The 17,366-nt window shown below is 45.1% G+C and overlaps 1 protein-coding gene across 1 annotated transcript in view; it reads right to left on the bottom strand.

Moving 5' to 3' along the window:
• CYP7B1 (cytochrome P450 family 7 subfamily B member 1) overlaps window positions 1-7,728 on the bottom strand; it is a gene marked incomplete at both ends in the record, with an annotated part of 121,880 nt that extends 114,152 nt beyond the window's left edge. The window contains one exon of the mRNA XM_082014579.1: window positions 7,634-7,728. Coding sequence (XP_081870705.1) covers window positions 7,634-7,728 — 95 coding nt within the window. The remainder of the gene's footprint in view (window positions 1-7,633) is intronic.
• Window positions 7,729-17,366: the final 9,638 nt, after the last annotated feature.

Genomic DNA, 17,366 nt, shown 5'->3' with positions numbered 1-17,366 from the left:
AGCCTTCTCTTCTCCAGGCTGAACAACCCCAACTCTCTCAGCCTGTCCTCATAGGAGAGGTGTTCCATGATCACTCTGATCATTTTTTTGTCCTCCTCTAGACCCTCTCCAACAGGTCCATGTCTTTCCTGTGCTGAGGGCTCCAGAGCTGGATGCAGTTCTCCAGGTGGGGTCTCACCAGAGTGGAGTAGAGGGGCAGAATCATGTCCCTCGACCTGCTGGCCACACTGCTTTGGATGTAGCCCAGGATATTGTTGGCCTTTTGGGCTGCATGTGCACACTGCTAGCTCATGTTGAGCTTCGCATCAACAAACACCCCCAACTCCTTCTCCTCAGAGCTGCGTGCCCTGTGAAGCATTTGGCTGTGTTATCCATAAATCAAGAGGAGATCACACTGACCTCAACTGAGGCGGAGTCCACAGGCAAGACTGAAAGCCCAGGAAGCATCCAAGTCCCTGCACCCCACTGAAGTCACTGCTCACTGGGGGAGTTAGAGGCCCAGGGAGCTCCATGGGTCAGGATTCCAGTCTGCCCTGCGGTCACCTAACAAGGTAGCTCTCCAGGTGTATCACCAATGATTAAAACACATTGGGTGGTGAATTTTGGCATCATGCTTAACAGAGAAGTAGTTAATATCTCCTCTAAGAGGATACCAGGATTAAGATTTTTCCCTTTCCATCTTCCTTCACACCAGCCTTTATACATAATGTTTCAGTTAAGATTTACCAACTAGCATGCTTTCCTCCTCTAAATACAGCAGTAAGCATGAATCTTGTTTTTGAAGCAGTCCACTCTGTATTTGCTTGGGTTTTCCTCATTCATACCTTTAAGACTATCAACTTGGAGGAGGAGCAGAAGGGTTGACCGCTCAGTCCTTTCTGTAAGCTCTGTGCATTTGTGTACAATGCTGTAGATGGATGCTCCATGCTTTATGTTGCACTGGAATAATAAAAAGAGCTGAAAGCAATTCCCTCTAATTCTCGCCCTTTAATCTTATTTCCTCCCAATAATAATGAACAGAAGAAAGCAAAACCAAGCACTTAAAAAAAAAAAAAAGATTACAGACATTTTTCACAGAAACACTGGAAGGAAAAACCACTGTTAAAATAAAAACCAATGTATTTTAGTGAAAAATCTGAAGCTAGCAGTTCATATTGCCACTAAAAATATTTCCACCACACACACATTTACCAGGATGGCATCTCCTCATGGGTTCTGGATGCTAATCAAGACCAGACCAGCTACAAACTAAAGCTCAACAACCCCCAACAAAGTAGATCAAGAAAACCCGAAGGGAAACTGTTGCTAGGTGGCAGTGTACCTTAAGCAAAGAATACTGGAAATCACAGATTATTGGAAAAGTTTATTATCTGCTAAAAGAGGTGTCATCTTCAGTGTCATCTTCAAAGCCTTGGTAGGAAGCAGAACCCAAGATGTACATGATACCCAGACTACGTATCAGAGGATGCGAAGCAGCACTGAAAAAAAAAATAACAAGAAGAAAACCTGTCTTGAGAAACGCTATCATGCAAGACCCACAACATAATGGCCCTCCAGGTCTGGTACTGCCATAAGAGAACCAAAATGCAATCAATTGAGTCTTGTACATCTTGAGAAGGCTATGGTTTCCTTACTTTGTTTTATACAACCTACACTAAGTGCTTACCAGAAGAAGCAACCAGAGAGATAAGCTTCCACATCTTGGCACAGCAGTGAACAGTTGACAGAAAACCCAAGTGTGGTGGTAAGAAAGAAAGATTTTTAAGGCTACTTAAGACGTTACTTTTCAGTCTTATTCTTTTCAGAGTAGAGTAAGACTGGACAGTGACATTAAACAAAAGGAAGTCATGAAAATGCATGCACTCCCTAGAACTCCAGCAAAAAGGACGGAGAAAAAGGCCTCTCTAGAAAGTAAAGGTAAGAAGGGAGAGGCTAGATTTTTCTGGTATCCTTCTATCTGTCCTTCCTGATGTTCCCTCCAACAGAAAACTACCTTAACATATTGCCTAAATTAGCAGAAGTGGTAAAAAAGACAGGCTGATGACATCTTGTGAACTACAATTCACTTGGTAAGAGAGCTGTTAGCAAGCTCACAGCTTGTCACCGAGAAGGATAAGATGTTCTTGAAGGCAAAGATGAAATCTATATTCTTTTCAACAATATCTATCTGGGTTCAAGAGAGCGTTTTTTTTGGAAAAGTATCTTAGATTAATGAAAATGTATAGATTACAGGTATTTCAGAGGGCAGAATGAAAGAGAAAAATGAAAGACACTTTGCTCCAACAAGACTTTAAATCCATAACTCAGGCCATAGCAAAATGCTTTCTGAGAAATTTATCAAGTAATCCTTCTTATGCTGATTTTAATCTACAATTATACTGTTTAAATTTTTTTTATACCATGTTCTGACACATTAGAAACTCGTTAGAAACAATATAATAGAACTAACATGCCCCATCTAACCCAGCATGGGAATTCCTATACTGCTGTACAGTAAAATCCACACAGGTTACGTATGCCATACCATAGAATCATAGAACCTTTGGGTTGGAAGGGACCTTTAACGGTCATCTAGTCCAATGCCCTGCAATGGGCAGGGACATCTTCAACTAGATCAGGTCGCTCAGAGCCCCATCCAACCTGACCTTGAATGCTGCCAGGGATGGGGCATCTACCACCTCTCTGGGCAACCTGTGCCAGTGTTTCACCACCCTCTTTGTCAAAAATTTCCTCCTTAGATCTAGTCTAAATCTGCCCTCTTTCAGTTTAAAACCATTACCCCTTGTCCTAATGCAACAGGCCCTGCTAAGAAGTCTGTCCCCATCTTTCTTATAGGACCCCTTTAAGTACTGGAAGGCTGCAAGAAGGTCTCCCTGGAGCCTCCTCTTCTCCAGGCTGAACAACCCTAACTCTCTCAGCCTGTCCTCATAGGAGAGGTGTTCCATGATCACTCTGATCATTTTTGTGCCCTCCTCTGGGCCCGCTCCAACAGGTCCATGTCTCTCCTGTGCTGAGGCTCCAGAGCGGGATGCAGTTCTCCAGGTGGGGTCTCAGCAGAGTGCAGTAGAGGGGCACGATCACCTCCCTCGACCTGCTGGCCATGCTGCTTTGGATGCAGCCCAGGGTACGGTTGGCCTTCTGGGCTGCGAGCGCACACTGCCGGCTCATGTCCAGCTTTTCATCCACCAGTACCTCCAAGTATATATATATATGTAGTATCATTCCTAGCAAGCAATCTTGACTGTGAAGCCCATTCATAATAATTAAAATACCAACCTTACCAACCTATAGAGTTGCAGAGGGAATTATTTTTACAAAGCCCTTCATTTGTGTAGGTCACATAGGCCATATGTCAACTTTCCAAGCAGACATAAAGCTTTCATACCTATTTCTAGGTTGGGTCTGTATCTTACTTATCTGACAAACTTTGGGATACAAACCTCAGGACAGCAGGATCCAATTTCAATGGGTAAATACAGAGGCAACAATCTTTGTTCCACTTCTCTCCACTGTCCCCCAAAGTCAGTGGTTTTAATTTGTGGTCAGCCTGAGCCTGTTCCTCTTCCTCATAACTTACAATGTCTGTCCCGCAAGAAGGGAGGCAGAGAGCATCACAGCCTTGTCCCCAAACTGTTGGTTACAATTTGTGATCGTTTTCAGTCATGGACATGCAATAAACACTAGCAGCCAAAAATAAGTATCAGCTTGAGGAAGTAAAAGTGGGATAGTATCACACCTATAGAAGTCAATAGGAGCCAACCCCTGTTGATCTCAAGGGACGTTCCCTGACCTGGGCAGCACTACTGCTGGAAAATGAGCAGGAGTTGGCTTCACCTGCCATCTCACCTCCCGCTCCGTGAGACTGTGCACAGCTAGTGGAAAAACAGTTTGAAAACAAAAAACCCACATAAAGCTGGGGCTGACTTAGACATTTTTATGAAGACAAAAGAGAATAATCTGTACAATCTCCAGGCTAGGAAGTCATCGGGCTTTGCCACAGCAGAAATACTTTCATGCGGCGGCACAAAGGAAGCTCTCTCTGGAGAAAATGCATTCCCCAGCAAACAGCCTAGATAAGCTTTTCTTCATGAACCAGTAAGAGGGAGATCTTTCTGCAACATGCAGAAGGCACTGAGCCTCCTTTGACACTGAAGTTTAACCAAAAATAAAATTTTCTGTGATTAAGGAAACTTTTGTTCTACTTCTGTTTCTTCACCATCTGTGATACAAAACCTGGCAAAGACTCCAATTAGTTTCCTTTGTGTTATTACTGACACCAGCACTCAAATGATAAACAGTTATACAAAAGGAAATTCCTCTTCCTTTCCTTGCTGTGTCCAAAAACGGTTGGCAACGGCAGATTAAGTTAAAACAACGCCTCTCCTGACAAAATCTCTTCTCCAGCAATGAGCACTCAGCCTGAAAGGAAACGACGCAGAAGCACCTCAACACCAAGAAAGGTGAAATCCTGCAACATCTCCTTTAAGGAACATCAGGGATGGATCTGGAGAGTTTTCTTCTCTGGGACATACAAACCCTCATTACGCTCCTGTACGCGTTAACTCTCAGAGCCATGGAGGTGGTTGTGCTTCGCCTCAGTCGAGCGGGACAGAGGCATCTTCTGGCAAAACAAACTTATCAAACTCTGAACTGCAAGTTAGCACTTAGTGGGTATAGTTACATAATTAAACTCTTCATTTATATATACACATTTTTGACAACTGTTGCTATCCTGATGGAACCCATGCATGACTGTGGTTAAGATGTTAGATTTTATTATTCTGCTGAAGTTTACCTTGGTACCTTAAACACAACAAATAATCCCCTTATACAGAGTTTGCACACTGATGCAAGCATACCAATATTAGGAGAACATATTAATTTCTATAAAAACACGTGCGTAGGTGAAGTAGCAACATTTTTTTCTAGCACAGGCAAGCTCTACAAAAACAGAATTGTTCGTGTTTCTGTCCCAATGGGTATGATCCATGATCAGGATTACAACCTTGACTTTGGCATTTATTCACGCATTAACCTGCCAACAGCCCCTATGTCAACAGGTTCCCAAATGGTTTTTGTGGATTCCTGAGGTGGGCAGCCCCGCCTGCTGCTGGGTTTGTTAGATTCAAATAGAACAAAGGGAAAGAAGAAATCTGACATGTGGAGGACACATGGGGGTGGATAAACAGATAAGCAAGGGGAGATCACAAACTCATACCAAATCTGAGGAGCATGAACTAAGCCCTATCCCCATTTTTTAATCCACTGCACCCTTAACACAGCTTTTCTTCCTGCCGATCAGAAATGGCTGCTGAGGACAGCCAGGCTGTTGCCAGGCATCTCTCAAGACCATGCACAACTTATTTTCTTCCTTTATGCTAAAACAAAAAAAAAAAAATTGCACATTTTACTGGAGCAGGATCACATCTCTACACCAGAAACTTATGCTGAGGACTGTACCACACAGAGATTGATGGGGCTTTCCACTTTTTATTTCTAGTTGCTTGCATGCTGGCGCTTTGTACACTTCTTTGAGAAGCAGCATAGGATTTAAAGAAGTAGTTTATTAATCAAACAGCAGTTTGGTTTTTTTGGGCAAGGCAGTATGCCTTCTTGCTGAGGCCTCCTGTACAATATCATTCTTTTGCAGCACAAACATCCAAACAATTTTGCCCTAGACTCTAAAGAGCTGACTTAAAAAGCTCTACAGCCACAAGGGTTATGAAAATAACCCCAAATGGGTTCTTTGATCCTTTTTCCCTACTGCTCACATCTGGCTGAAAACTTTACAGCAAGAGCTTTGCCTGTTTCCATTTCCAAAAATTCAGCCCAGTCTACGAATCACACGCACAATTTTATAACATGGCCGAGCCAGTACAACAGCTTCTAGCCCTAAAACGACACACAGTCCCATTTGGCCTGACCATGTCCTCACTGCTCCCCTTTTGTTTCCTACACTGACCTCCTTTAGGGAGCTTAACCTGCAGAAAGCTAAACCTAACAAAAAAGAGCAAATAGTTTTTTGCTAGTTTAACACCCAGAACCAGCTCACAGGGGGTCAAATAAACAACAGAGAGGAGGAGGAGCGACCAGTCAAGCAGCAGATATGCATTCAGTAAATTGAATTGAAACATGAAGCCGCATCCTAAGCTACTCTAGGAGGTAGTTTGTCTTATGGGATGACCCCACTCGAACATTGGGATGGATGTCTTCCACTTAGGAGATGGGTCGGGATCTCCAACTCAAGTCGTATTAATAATGGTTCCAAAACAGGCATCATACAAATAATGCATCTCTGTTTACAGTCGGTGACCAGGTACCTTCTAGGATCAAAACAAGAATTTTCAGAGTTTTTCTCCGTTAATTCATTCATTCTATACATGGTCACAAAGTTAGGGTTACTGGTCTAAAAACTGCCAGGCTGACTTTCTGGCCCTTTTCTAGGGGCTAGTACTGCAATTTCTTTTTTGAATTTGTATGTCTACACCTTCCAAAAAAAACTTTTAATGATCAGGAAAAGTAGCTGTTTACTATTTAGAATTAAGTTTATCATTTGCTATGCGTTTCATTATGCGGTTTTAAAAAAGTAAGCTAACACAGCGAACAGTGATCCCTCCCCTTCTTCACTCCCCCTCCACCAAGCCTTTACACACATTTATTCATCAGATGGGGAACAGACACTGAAGAGCATCAAGTATGGGCAACACAAGTGAGAAACACGCGGGAACAGGTCAGCATACAGAGAAACAGGGGTTGTTCAGAAATAGTTTGCTTTCCCTCAAAGAAACAAACCCGCAACTCGTACTTAAAGCGTCCCAAAACACGCGCGTGCCTTCCGTGAAGCTCGAGACAGTGTAGCTGAAGGAAACTACAGGCCACACGGTGCGAGGCACTCGCCAAAGCCACCGAAACGCCCGCGCCCTGGGAGCTTTGCTCACACCGCCCTCAGCTGCTCCTGAGGCAGCGCCGCGGCGGCGCAGGGCCGGCCTCGCGAGCGCGCAGCGGCGGCAGGTACGGCCAGTGCCCCCGGGCGCCACGGGGAGCTTGTCACGTGCCGCACAGGGGCTCTGCGGCTACACCCGGCGCGCAGGGGAACACTCGGGTTTTTAGCAAACCGAAGGGTGGCTTGCAGGCACGTGCCAAGCCGCCAGGGGCCCGGCTATGTGCCTGGTGCACCCCTCGGCTAGAAGCACGGGCTGCCACGCACCCGCGCAAGGCGAGACCAGCCTGCCCGGGCGCTCCGATCGCGCCGAGCACCCACGTGCGAGCGGCGGCCCCCACACTCCGGCCACGAGACGAGACGTCGCCGCCCCGGCTCTCCCCCGCCTCCGGCCGCGGCGCCGGAGCCCGGCGGAGCAGCGGCCGCCCGGAGCCCCGCGGCCGCCGCGCCCTCCCCAGCCGCAGCGGGGGGCCGCGGGCCGCCACCCCCTGGGGCCCCACCGCCCCCGGCCCGGCGGGGCGGCGGCGGCGGGCGCTGATAGGGCTTCCCGGCGCGGAGGGGCGGGCGGAGGGAAGCGCGGCCCAATGCGCGGCTCGGCGGCGCGGCTCCCGCCCCGCAGCCCCGCGCCCCCGGCGCGGCCGTGAAGGAATGCGGCGGCCGCCCCCCGCCCCGCCACCCCCGCCACCCCGGTACCTTTTCCTCCTGCAGAGCACGCACACGGCCCAGAGGAGCAGGGCGGCGGCGGCCGCCCCGCCGTAGGTGCCGAGCTGCAGCGCGTCGGGGCCCATGCCGGCAGCGCTCGCCCCGGTGGCCGCTGGTGCCTCGCCGCCGCCGGGGAGGAAAGTTTCGCCCGTCCTCCTGCTCCCTGCAGGAGAGGCGCCCGGCCGGCCGGTCCTCCCCGCCCACCCCGAGCCCAGGGGGCTGGGTTTGGCTGCTCGGAGCCGGACTTGGCGAGCGGGCCCGGTGCGATCCGGCCGGCTCCTCCCCGGGGAGCGCTCGGCGCGGGGAGGGTCGCGCCCGCCCGCCCGCCCCCGCGGCCTCCCGGTGGCGGAGGGGAAGCCGCGGCCTTCGGCTTGCGGGGAAAGGCCCCGTTGCGACGGAAAGGTCCCAGGACGGAGAGCGGGGCGGGGTGTCCCGGGGTCACCCCACCGCACCGGAAAGCGGCCCCCGCCCTCCGATCCCCTTCAGCCCTCCCCGCGCCCCGGGACGGCTCGGTGCCCTCCAGACCCGGCCTCGGGTGGCCGAGCGGCGATGGCGTGTCCCCGGTGCAAACGGTGCTAGGCGCGGGCAGGGAGCGGCTCTAGCAGCCCTTTGACCTCCGCTTGGTTTTGGTACAAACACCCGATGCGTGTTCCCCTGCTTGAAAAGCACGACGGCACCCCCCCCCCCCCCCCCCCCCCGCTTTCATAAAGCTTAACCTGAGGTGGGATAAATGAGATACGAAGAGTGAAGGTGGGCTCTTGACGTTGTGCCGCGTGAGAAGAAGCAGGGTCCAGTCCTCCCAGTCCTCCCACTGTGTCAGCCAGTCTGGCATGTTCCAGAGAAGGACGAGAGAGGAGGAGGTGAGAAACCAAAACCCAAGGCAATGGAGAGGTGCCCAGCTTGAGGAAGCGGGACGGGGTGAAGTGGGGCAGAGGCCCAGGGAGCTGGTATGGCAGGGCAGGGGGCTAACAAACACCGGGGCAGCAGCAGTGCCTTATAGCCGTGCTGCCGTCCGGTACACGGCACAGTCAGAAACATTGCTGTGATGTCAGATACCGCTCAACGCAAATTGGCGCTGAAAGATGGAGTAAGATGCTTCAGTTTCTGGAATTGTGGTTTGGTTGAATGCCAACGGACAGAAATTCACGTATCTTACTTATTCTCAGCTGCATGCAGTATTACAAATTATGTGTTTCACAGTATTTGGTGGTTTATATATTCCTTTCATCTTGGAAACAAGTTGTACAACGCTTAGTTTTCTGAATTGTCCTGTTGCAAGTTTTCTCTGAATTGTAGAGACCCGAATGCATCTTAGCAGATAAAAAAGCCCGTTAGCTAAAAACGTTCTTGACTTTCGCAGATCTCATCATTTTTAGAGGCCTGACTCACATCTGAGGGTTTGCAGTTGGCACCGCTGTGTGTCTTCTTCCTCAAACATTCCTGTTGATTTCAGTGAAATGCTCAAAAAATGCCATTGTATTAATCAGAGAAAATCTAATTTATGCGTCTCACATTAAAGTGTCTCAGAATTGGGTCACTACTGCTAAAAACCATCGTCTGTCCCTCCTGAGATCAAAAAAATAGACACCCTTATTGTGCAATACGATACATGGAGGGAAACCATAAGAGAAACTAATGTTTTACTCATAGCTCTGTAGGGCTTTTTGCAGGGAACTGTATCTGAAATCCCCAGCTTGGGAATCCCAAGGGGTTTCTTAGCTACTAGTCCTGTTAATTCTTGGAAAAGGAGTAATTTAGGACTGAAAAGCATTGCTCTGTAAGACATTACAGAGTTGAAAATATTACTCATTTTACAAGTGACCTCTGCTGTGAAAATTTAGTGTTTCACTTCAGTATAGTGAGAAATAACTGTTCACATACAATAAAATAGCCATGGCAGCTAAAGTAAGCCCTCATCCAGACTCAAAACACCAAACATCAAGATCACTGCAGTTCTGGCAAAGGGTGTAAAGAGAGTTACAACAACATTTTTTAGTTTGCACTTTTCATATTTGCTGAAAGTTACTGTCTCAGATCAATTGCAGATGCAAAAAATCCCCACACCTCACACACCAAAAAGCACCACACCACGAGCAAGACCCTTATTTTAAAATACAGGAAACACAACCTGGAAGGTCCTAAGTACCCTAAGAGTGTTGTGTCCTCTTCTGTGTCAACCATGAAAAGCCCAGGAGGACGGATTAATGTCTCCTCAACTAGTAAAGGAATCTCAAAGAGTTAGAAGCCCAAACCTGTTGAAGTTTGGTGTCTTATGAACTACCTCGGTGCAGATCCAGCTGGATGGTATTTGCACATAACGTACACAGCTAAAATTAGAATAGATGTATCTGTGCGTATTGGCATCTCAGCTAACTGAGGAAAGAAGGTGAGGCTGGACAGTCCCCTTTAACGTAGCTGTAGCAGAAACGAGGAAATTTATTTAATTTTCAGGAGGTGCAAGCCTGGTCTTACAGTGATATGGTCTTGTGTTGAAAAATGACTCTTTTAGGAATTGGAGGGATTTTCGGTTTCCAGCTGTCATGAGATCTTTGTGGAGTTCTTGCTGCAGCATGGACATAAGTGAGGAGAAAGAATGCAAATGCTGTTGTATTTGGAAAAGGATAAGCTTACTCTCCAGCTGGATACAACTGTGTCCAGTTGTTATCCTTACTGGTGGGGTGTAATTGCTGTTGTTCCATGACAGTAGTGTTGGCTCCTTGGCAAATTTCTTCCAAGTGCAGTTCATATTCTTGGAAAGCTGCTAGAAGCAACTACAGGCTGGAGAGAGGTGAAGGTGTTTGCAGATATATACTGGGTGCAGGGGAGGGATGGAGAATTCACAAGGTAAGCTTGGAGGGCTTTTCAGTTGGAAGACACCAAAGATTTCAGAGAGGTTCCTAATACCATGGTAGTAAGCATAGGTAGATAGATAGATGGATGGATGGATAGATAGATAGATAGATAGATAGATGCTCAGCTACATTTCTCCTGTTTAAATTGTGAACATTCTGTACATATGCTACAGTTCAAAATGCATACTGTGTGTATGTTTCATACTGCCAATGTTGTAAGATGATATAGATCATATTTTTTTGTCTTATGAAAATGCAGAAGACTCAAAATAAACTTCAAACAGTATATACTGCAATCTGTACTGTATGTTACACATCACAGTGTGATTTTGCTATATGCAGCACATGGACAAATGCCTATTCTACTGGGTAGCTTTCATGTGCACACGGATTTAAACTCCCCGGCTTAGACAAGAGCAGATTCTCCATCACTGAAACACCAGCAAGATACGTGTTATAAGCAACAGCAGGAGCAAAGCTTATTTTTCCACTCACCCAGCGCTACTCATTCTAAGTCTATTTTCAACAGCTTGTAGCCTTGCTTTGCTGTAGCTGTTGCAGTTGCAATACTGCAAGTCCATTCTTGCCTTCAGTTTAAATGCGCGTGAAGTGTTTCAACCAAAACAATCTATGTATTTTTGTGAACAATGCTAAGGAAAAATACCCCTGGTAACATTTTTAGTGATTTTGAGAAACAGCAATGGCATCAGACTTTGAAACAGGGTCAACAAATTAACCTCTGTGTCAAAGATAATCTGTCCAAATTTATTTAGGTTATAAGCCCCACAAGAAGAGAGGTTTTGTATACTCTAGTGACCTGCTGGACCTTTGGAGCTTAATTCCATGAAGATGCCACTGGAACTGGGTCTGCTTCCAGCTCTTAGCTCAGCAGCTGTTTTCTCTGAAAGTGAAGCTCTGAGCTAATAGAGATCAGGCTGAATTCAGGGCAACGAAACCAAAAGCCTTTTTGTTCACTGCTCTCCGTCTCCCTTCCTGCTGGAATACAGGCAAAGGGAAGTGCAGTGTATTTAAGCATAGGACGAAAAGGCTACAGCGCTCTCAAGTCTCACTCACTAGATTGAAGACTAATACGTTTGATTCTCATTTTGTGCTCTCTCCTTCGAGAACAGATCAATTTGCACTTAACGCTTTTGTAACGCAGCGCTGCAGCCTCTCTCCCGTGACCTCCTGTGTCAGTCACGGCTGATCAGCCTGAGCTCTGAACAAGAGCCCACGCTGAGAGGGGCAAGAAGTCCCACTCATCTGCCCCTGCACTTAAATGTCTTAGTCCCACTTCCCACTATCATGTGGGTTGGCATGCCAAACACATACCTGTTATGTGCATCAGTACATGGACTTGTATCATGTCAGGGAAAAATAGAAGCTGAGAGGTCTACAGGGGCAGGGGCGGTGGGGTTGGCTGGGGGAGATGGGGAACTGAATAGGCAAAGAGATTATGAATGGGAGCCAGGGAGGGAAATAAAAAGAGGATTAGGAACAGATGAGTGGAAACTGGGGGTGAATGAGCAAGATCAAATCTGGGAACCAAAGGAAAGGAGAGGAGAGGAGGAGAGTAAGAATAGGAAAGATTTTGAGGAGTAGGAGTGTGAGAGAATTGACATTGTCTCAGTGTAGAGATTAAGATGTGGAATTGTGGTATGACTCAAAGGTGAAATCTAAGAAGAGAGGTGGAACTGGAAATGAGTGGGGAACGACAGTATGGGAGAGGAGAAGCCAAGAGGACTGAGGTCAAAACCACTGAGATGGTTCATACAATTTGCAGGGTGAGTGTCAGTAGGGAAGAAGGAAGGGATTTGGGTCAAAAATTGACCCTGGAAAGCATAAAAGGGATAGGCAAGAGGATCAAGAGAAGAAGGGACCAACAGAAGAGGCTACATCTTCCTGGCTGCCATTCATGTTGTCTAAGATGGTACAACGGCAAAGAGCCTCAAAAGAGAGGGTCACATTTCTCCTTACTGCCACCTGTGCCACATGTCACACAGTCCTGTCATTTCCCTTTTGTTTTATCTAACAATCACGTGATCACAGTGAGAACCGGTTACTTCCTAATCTGGCAGAACACTCATTCACTGAAGGAGAAGAAGGAATAGCACAGCACCAGATAAGCCATTGAGTCAACTCATCCTGAAGCCATACAGTCATTAGCTTGTGCAAGGAAATGGGCTGGCAGTCTGAGATGTGGACTATGGGAATATGAGACATTCTGTTCTGGGAGTTAAATGGAAGGGAAGCTGCACCATCACTAGAGGTGTTCAAAAAGTGTGTAGACATGGCACTTCGGGACATGGTTTAGTGGGCATGGTGGTGTTGGGTTAACGGTCGGACTTGATGATCTTTAAAGGTCTTTTCCAACAGAATCACAGAGTCACAGAATCATTAAGGTTTAATGATTAAGGTTTCAACCTTAATGATTCTGTGATTCTGTGTACAGCAGGAAGGTTTTCACCCCTGGTGATGCTCAGAGAAATGCTAGTATAATGCCACGTGGGAGAATTTTCACGGTTTCACTTGAGTTTTTAATAAGAAAATTTTACTATATATATACATATCTATACATGTAGGAAGTAATTTAGGAGTGAGCTTTACAGATAAATCTAAATTATGCAGACAAAGAGGATGTAGGGCTCCTGCTTCTTTCTTGCGGTACTTGGAAACTTGGTGAGGCAGGAGGGGACTGCAAGAGCAGTGGCTGTCCTGCCTAAGTTAACTAAAGACTCTCCTTGAGAGTTAGATGCCACCTCTTTCTGTGGTAAGTCATATACCATGATACTGCTTATATTATTATTAGCTTATAGGCTAATTTTCTGATAGTCCTTAATTTTCTGCAGGCTTAGCTTGAGAGCTTAGGTCTGATTTGACAATATAGTAAGGTACTCAGCTGTATGCCCTGAATAACATCACAGAATTTTTAAGAATTCCCTGCACAGGATTATGTAGACAGAATTTGGGAAAGTTATGATGAAAAATAAATGGAACCACATCGTATTTACCTTCATTAAAAGCCTACAATTCTAGGATTTCCTAACTTTCTTGTAGCTGACTTTGTAACCTTCAAAATGTACGTTTTATTTTTAATTGCTATAATTCAATTTTATTTGCCTTGGGAATAGTGCAGTCTTTGCTAGCAACAAATATTTGGGCCAACTAAAGAGTGTTTGTACTACTATAAAAACAAATATAATGTATTAACTCATTAACTGGCAGGTGTACATGTATAAACAACATCTGGACAGTTTCCATTTCTTTAGAGTACTGAACATAGCCGTAGCACCAATTGAGAGGAGAGGAGGGGAGAGGAGAGGAGAGGAGAGGAGGGGAGAGAGGAGAGGAGAGGAAAGGAGAGGAGAGGAGAGGAGAGAAGGATGAGATGGGAAGGGAATGTAAAAAAATTGTACATCCATCATAAGGATGAATCAACAGTAAAGCAGTTTCTGCAAACAGAAACAGTTCAAGAGAAAGTCTTAAGAGTGCACAGTTGCCTAAGTGAAAAGAATGAATGACTGAAGAGTGCATATGAAAAATCCTAAAACTATTAGCAAGTGTATTATCAATGAACTGTGATATAAGAATCTTATATGACCCAAATGGTTAGACAGTAGAAGCGGTGGAAATGGAGACAGTAAAATCCAATCAGGTTTGTCATCAAGGATAATAATACTGCTGGCTTCAATGCAACTGGGAGTCCACCCACAGGCATTTCTGAAACCCCACATAGGGAAATGCAAGAAATATACTATCACAAACAAAAGAAAATCACTGGCTGGAGTATCTTCCTAAAATAATGAAGCATTTATGTCAGTAATACTAATTTTTGCAAAACAGGGCAAATACATAACACAGATACATTAAAAAATCTAGAATAAAGTGTTTAAAAAGGAGACTAGACCTCCTAAACTGAGATAAAATCAGTAATACACTCAACAACTTGTGAGCTGTCTTGGCAAGAGCAGACAAGGTGGAACAGTGCTGAACAGATCAAAGTGCAGAAGAAAATTTTTAAAGAGCAGTGATAAGAGTTACTGCATATACAGGGAAGTTAATTAGCAATAAAGCATGGGGTAATTATCAATTAAAATAACATTTTATGTTAAAAAGGGGAGATACACACAAGTTCCAAATACACGCTTGGGTGTTCACATTCACACTGAAAAGAAATGCAGTTAACAAATGAGGTTTCAAGGAGATAAAGCTCATATAGACGTGAAATACAACTTGAATGATGTGACTCAGTCACAGGATTTCTAAATCCTGGTGTCTTAGACCAGCGCTGACAGTGATTCCCAAGGTGCTAACTATACTCTTGGTTAATCAGCTTTCCTTTCTTATTAGCCAGTTCTGGATCACAGTTTATCAATATATTAGTGCTATGGATCTTTTAAACCATGTCTTTAAATGTGATAAATTTGTGTACTTTGGGTTTTGTTAACTTGTTGCATCGCTTGTTGATGTGACATTACTTCGTGTAAGTGGTCTTGCTGATCAGTCATGTAATGATAAAGACATTATTCAAAGGATTTGGGTTTATATTTTATTGTACTTAATAATTGAATTAAGCCTAACTGTGAAAAACAAAAAGCAAACATTGTAGCACAGTAAATTCAAACAGTGTATGCAGAGTCCGAAAATTGGTTTAGCAGCCAGGTTCAGAGTTAATGTGCCATCAGTTAAGTCAACGGTACTCAAGATTGCTCAGCACTTTTTACGATTGACTTTTAAAAAACAAATCAGATGTACTTCAAGGTGGCTTGTACACTGGTTCTTTCTTTTCCATCAGTCTCTGGGATTATTACCACAGAAGTGGTTTGAATCTCAGAGTGTAGGGGTTTGGCAGCAGTGCACCAGCAGATTAAAATCTGGAGCTGTTTTCTTCCACCTGTCTGTGACCCCCTCTGACTGGTGCTCCCACTCTTGAGGTAAAACAGTTGATTTGCCCATGAATCAGCTCCTGATCCATCAGTTTTCAACTGCCTGTACTAAAGTAAAACAAATCTGAATTAGCCCTTTATGATTTAATGAACGACACTCAGCTCCTTCACAGGTGCATGCATGTTCTCGCCCCAGAGACGCCATGGCAAGGCTGGGGCAGTCGCTGATTGCCCATCATTATGTCAGTCAGCTGATTTTAATCTTGTGCTGCAAATCTGTCAAAGCCTGAAGTTGGCTGGTAAAGCTGTTTGGGTTGCTAAATGTTTGCCTCGCCGTGCACAGGGCACACCTACGGGAGGTGTTTTGATTAAAGGACTTGGGCAGGGAGTGGGGTAGAGTCTGTGCTTTGGACTCTATCCTGAATAGATACTTTTGCTCCATTAAACCTTCTGTGGGTGGATAAAGACTAAGCTCAAACAGGTCTAAAATCAGACCTCAGAAGTTCCTTTATCTTAATTCCTCCCTAAAGTAACGAGTGGAGCAAGTGCAGATCCTTTAAAAGGGGAAGCGGGAAATATGTATGCAGCCAGCATATGCCCACAGTTACCTTCCAGATTTGTCGCAGGCTAAGTTGAAACTGAGACCATGTGTGCTTTATTATGATGTTAGAAGGCACTGAAGTTCCCTGCTACACATGTACTCAGGTGGGCCTCCAAAGGTGGTCAATGTACAAGAAGGTTGTCATCTCCACAGGCAGAACTGATGCCTCTAAGAAGATGTAGGAATAGACAAAAGGGTAGAAAAGTAGATGCAGCCCTATGAATTCAAGCACTGGGCTTTCAAAATAGGAGAGAACGTGATGTAATTCATAAGCAGAAATACTACATTGGCTCCAAGAGGTAAAACAATTAGGATTTGTTCCTTAGCATACTCACTCAGTTGTGAGATGGTAAAAGCAGCACAGCATTTTGGTCACCTACATGCTGACCACATCTCCATGCACCAGCATGTAATGCAGTCTATGGGTCATCACAGTAAGCAGCTGATGAAGGGAAGGCAGCAGTAGGTGGAGGCATTTATAACCCCTTTGACATCTAAAGCCACTCTGAAACATCCTTTCAGTGGTTCATTTGTGTGTGGACACTTGTGTTATAACTGAAATTAAGGGGTGGAGTTTGAGTGGATTATAGTGTTGAAGTGATGGAAGGAACATCTGAAAGTTTTTCTGCTTTATGTCTAGCACAGTCAAGGGAATGCTTGATTACTAGAGAAAAAGAGTGTGAAAAATGAAGGAAGGGAATTACTTGAATCCATTCAGCTTCTATCTGAGATGTGGAGCTATGCCGAGCTCACTGGTTATTCCTGTGAATCTTTTGCTCTGGTAACACAGACTTTCTAAAATCAGTTAAAAATGGCTGCACTTAGCTCTGTCTTTGAAAAGTATTTTGGTTTTAAAAATATTCTCTGTAAACATGCTTCTGGCCTAGCACTCAAGACCTGGTTAAAAACTGCAAAAAATGTTGTGCCTGTGGGGGAATGTGTTTGAATGAGTGGACTTGTCCACAGTTTAATTCAAGTGATTGCTTCATAGTTTGAGTTATACCCTGCAAATGCTGGAGGAGCTAAAATAATATATTATCAGATGCAGTTGTCAGTGGTTTAACCAAAGCAGCAGAGTCTCCTGATCGTAACACACATGAGCGTGCAAAAGTAGGCCAAATCAGAGTTCAAAAACACCAGTCAGACAAATGGCTACTGCAAATGTAAGCACATGAGACCACATCAAGAAACTCCTAAACCGGAAAAGAAGTATTTAAAAAAGGAAAATAATTGTTTACCTTGAAAAACGTTCATCATCTTGTGATTTTTTTTCCTTCCAGAAGGAAAAATTGGTGGTGGGTGGAATCAGGTATTTCCTTGATGCAACCCCATTTGTCTACAGGGTGCAAAGGTCTGATTTCCAGCTTGGACTAAAATGGGGTGTT

Source organism: Phaethon aethereus (genome assembly GCF_964289735.1).
Source record: "Phaethon aethereus genome assembly, chromosome: 2".
In the NCBI taxonomy this organism is placed as follows: domain Eukaryota; kingdom Metazoa; phylum Chordata; class Aves; order Phaethontiformes; family Phaethontidae; genus Phaethon; species Phaethon aethereus.
Note: the sequence above shows the minus strand (reverse complement) of the source record. Positions and strands in the feature narration are given on the sequence as shown.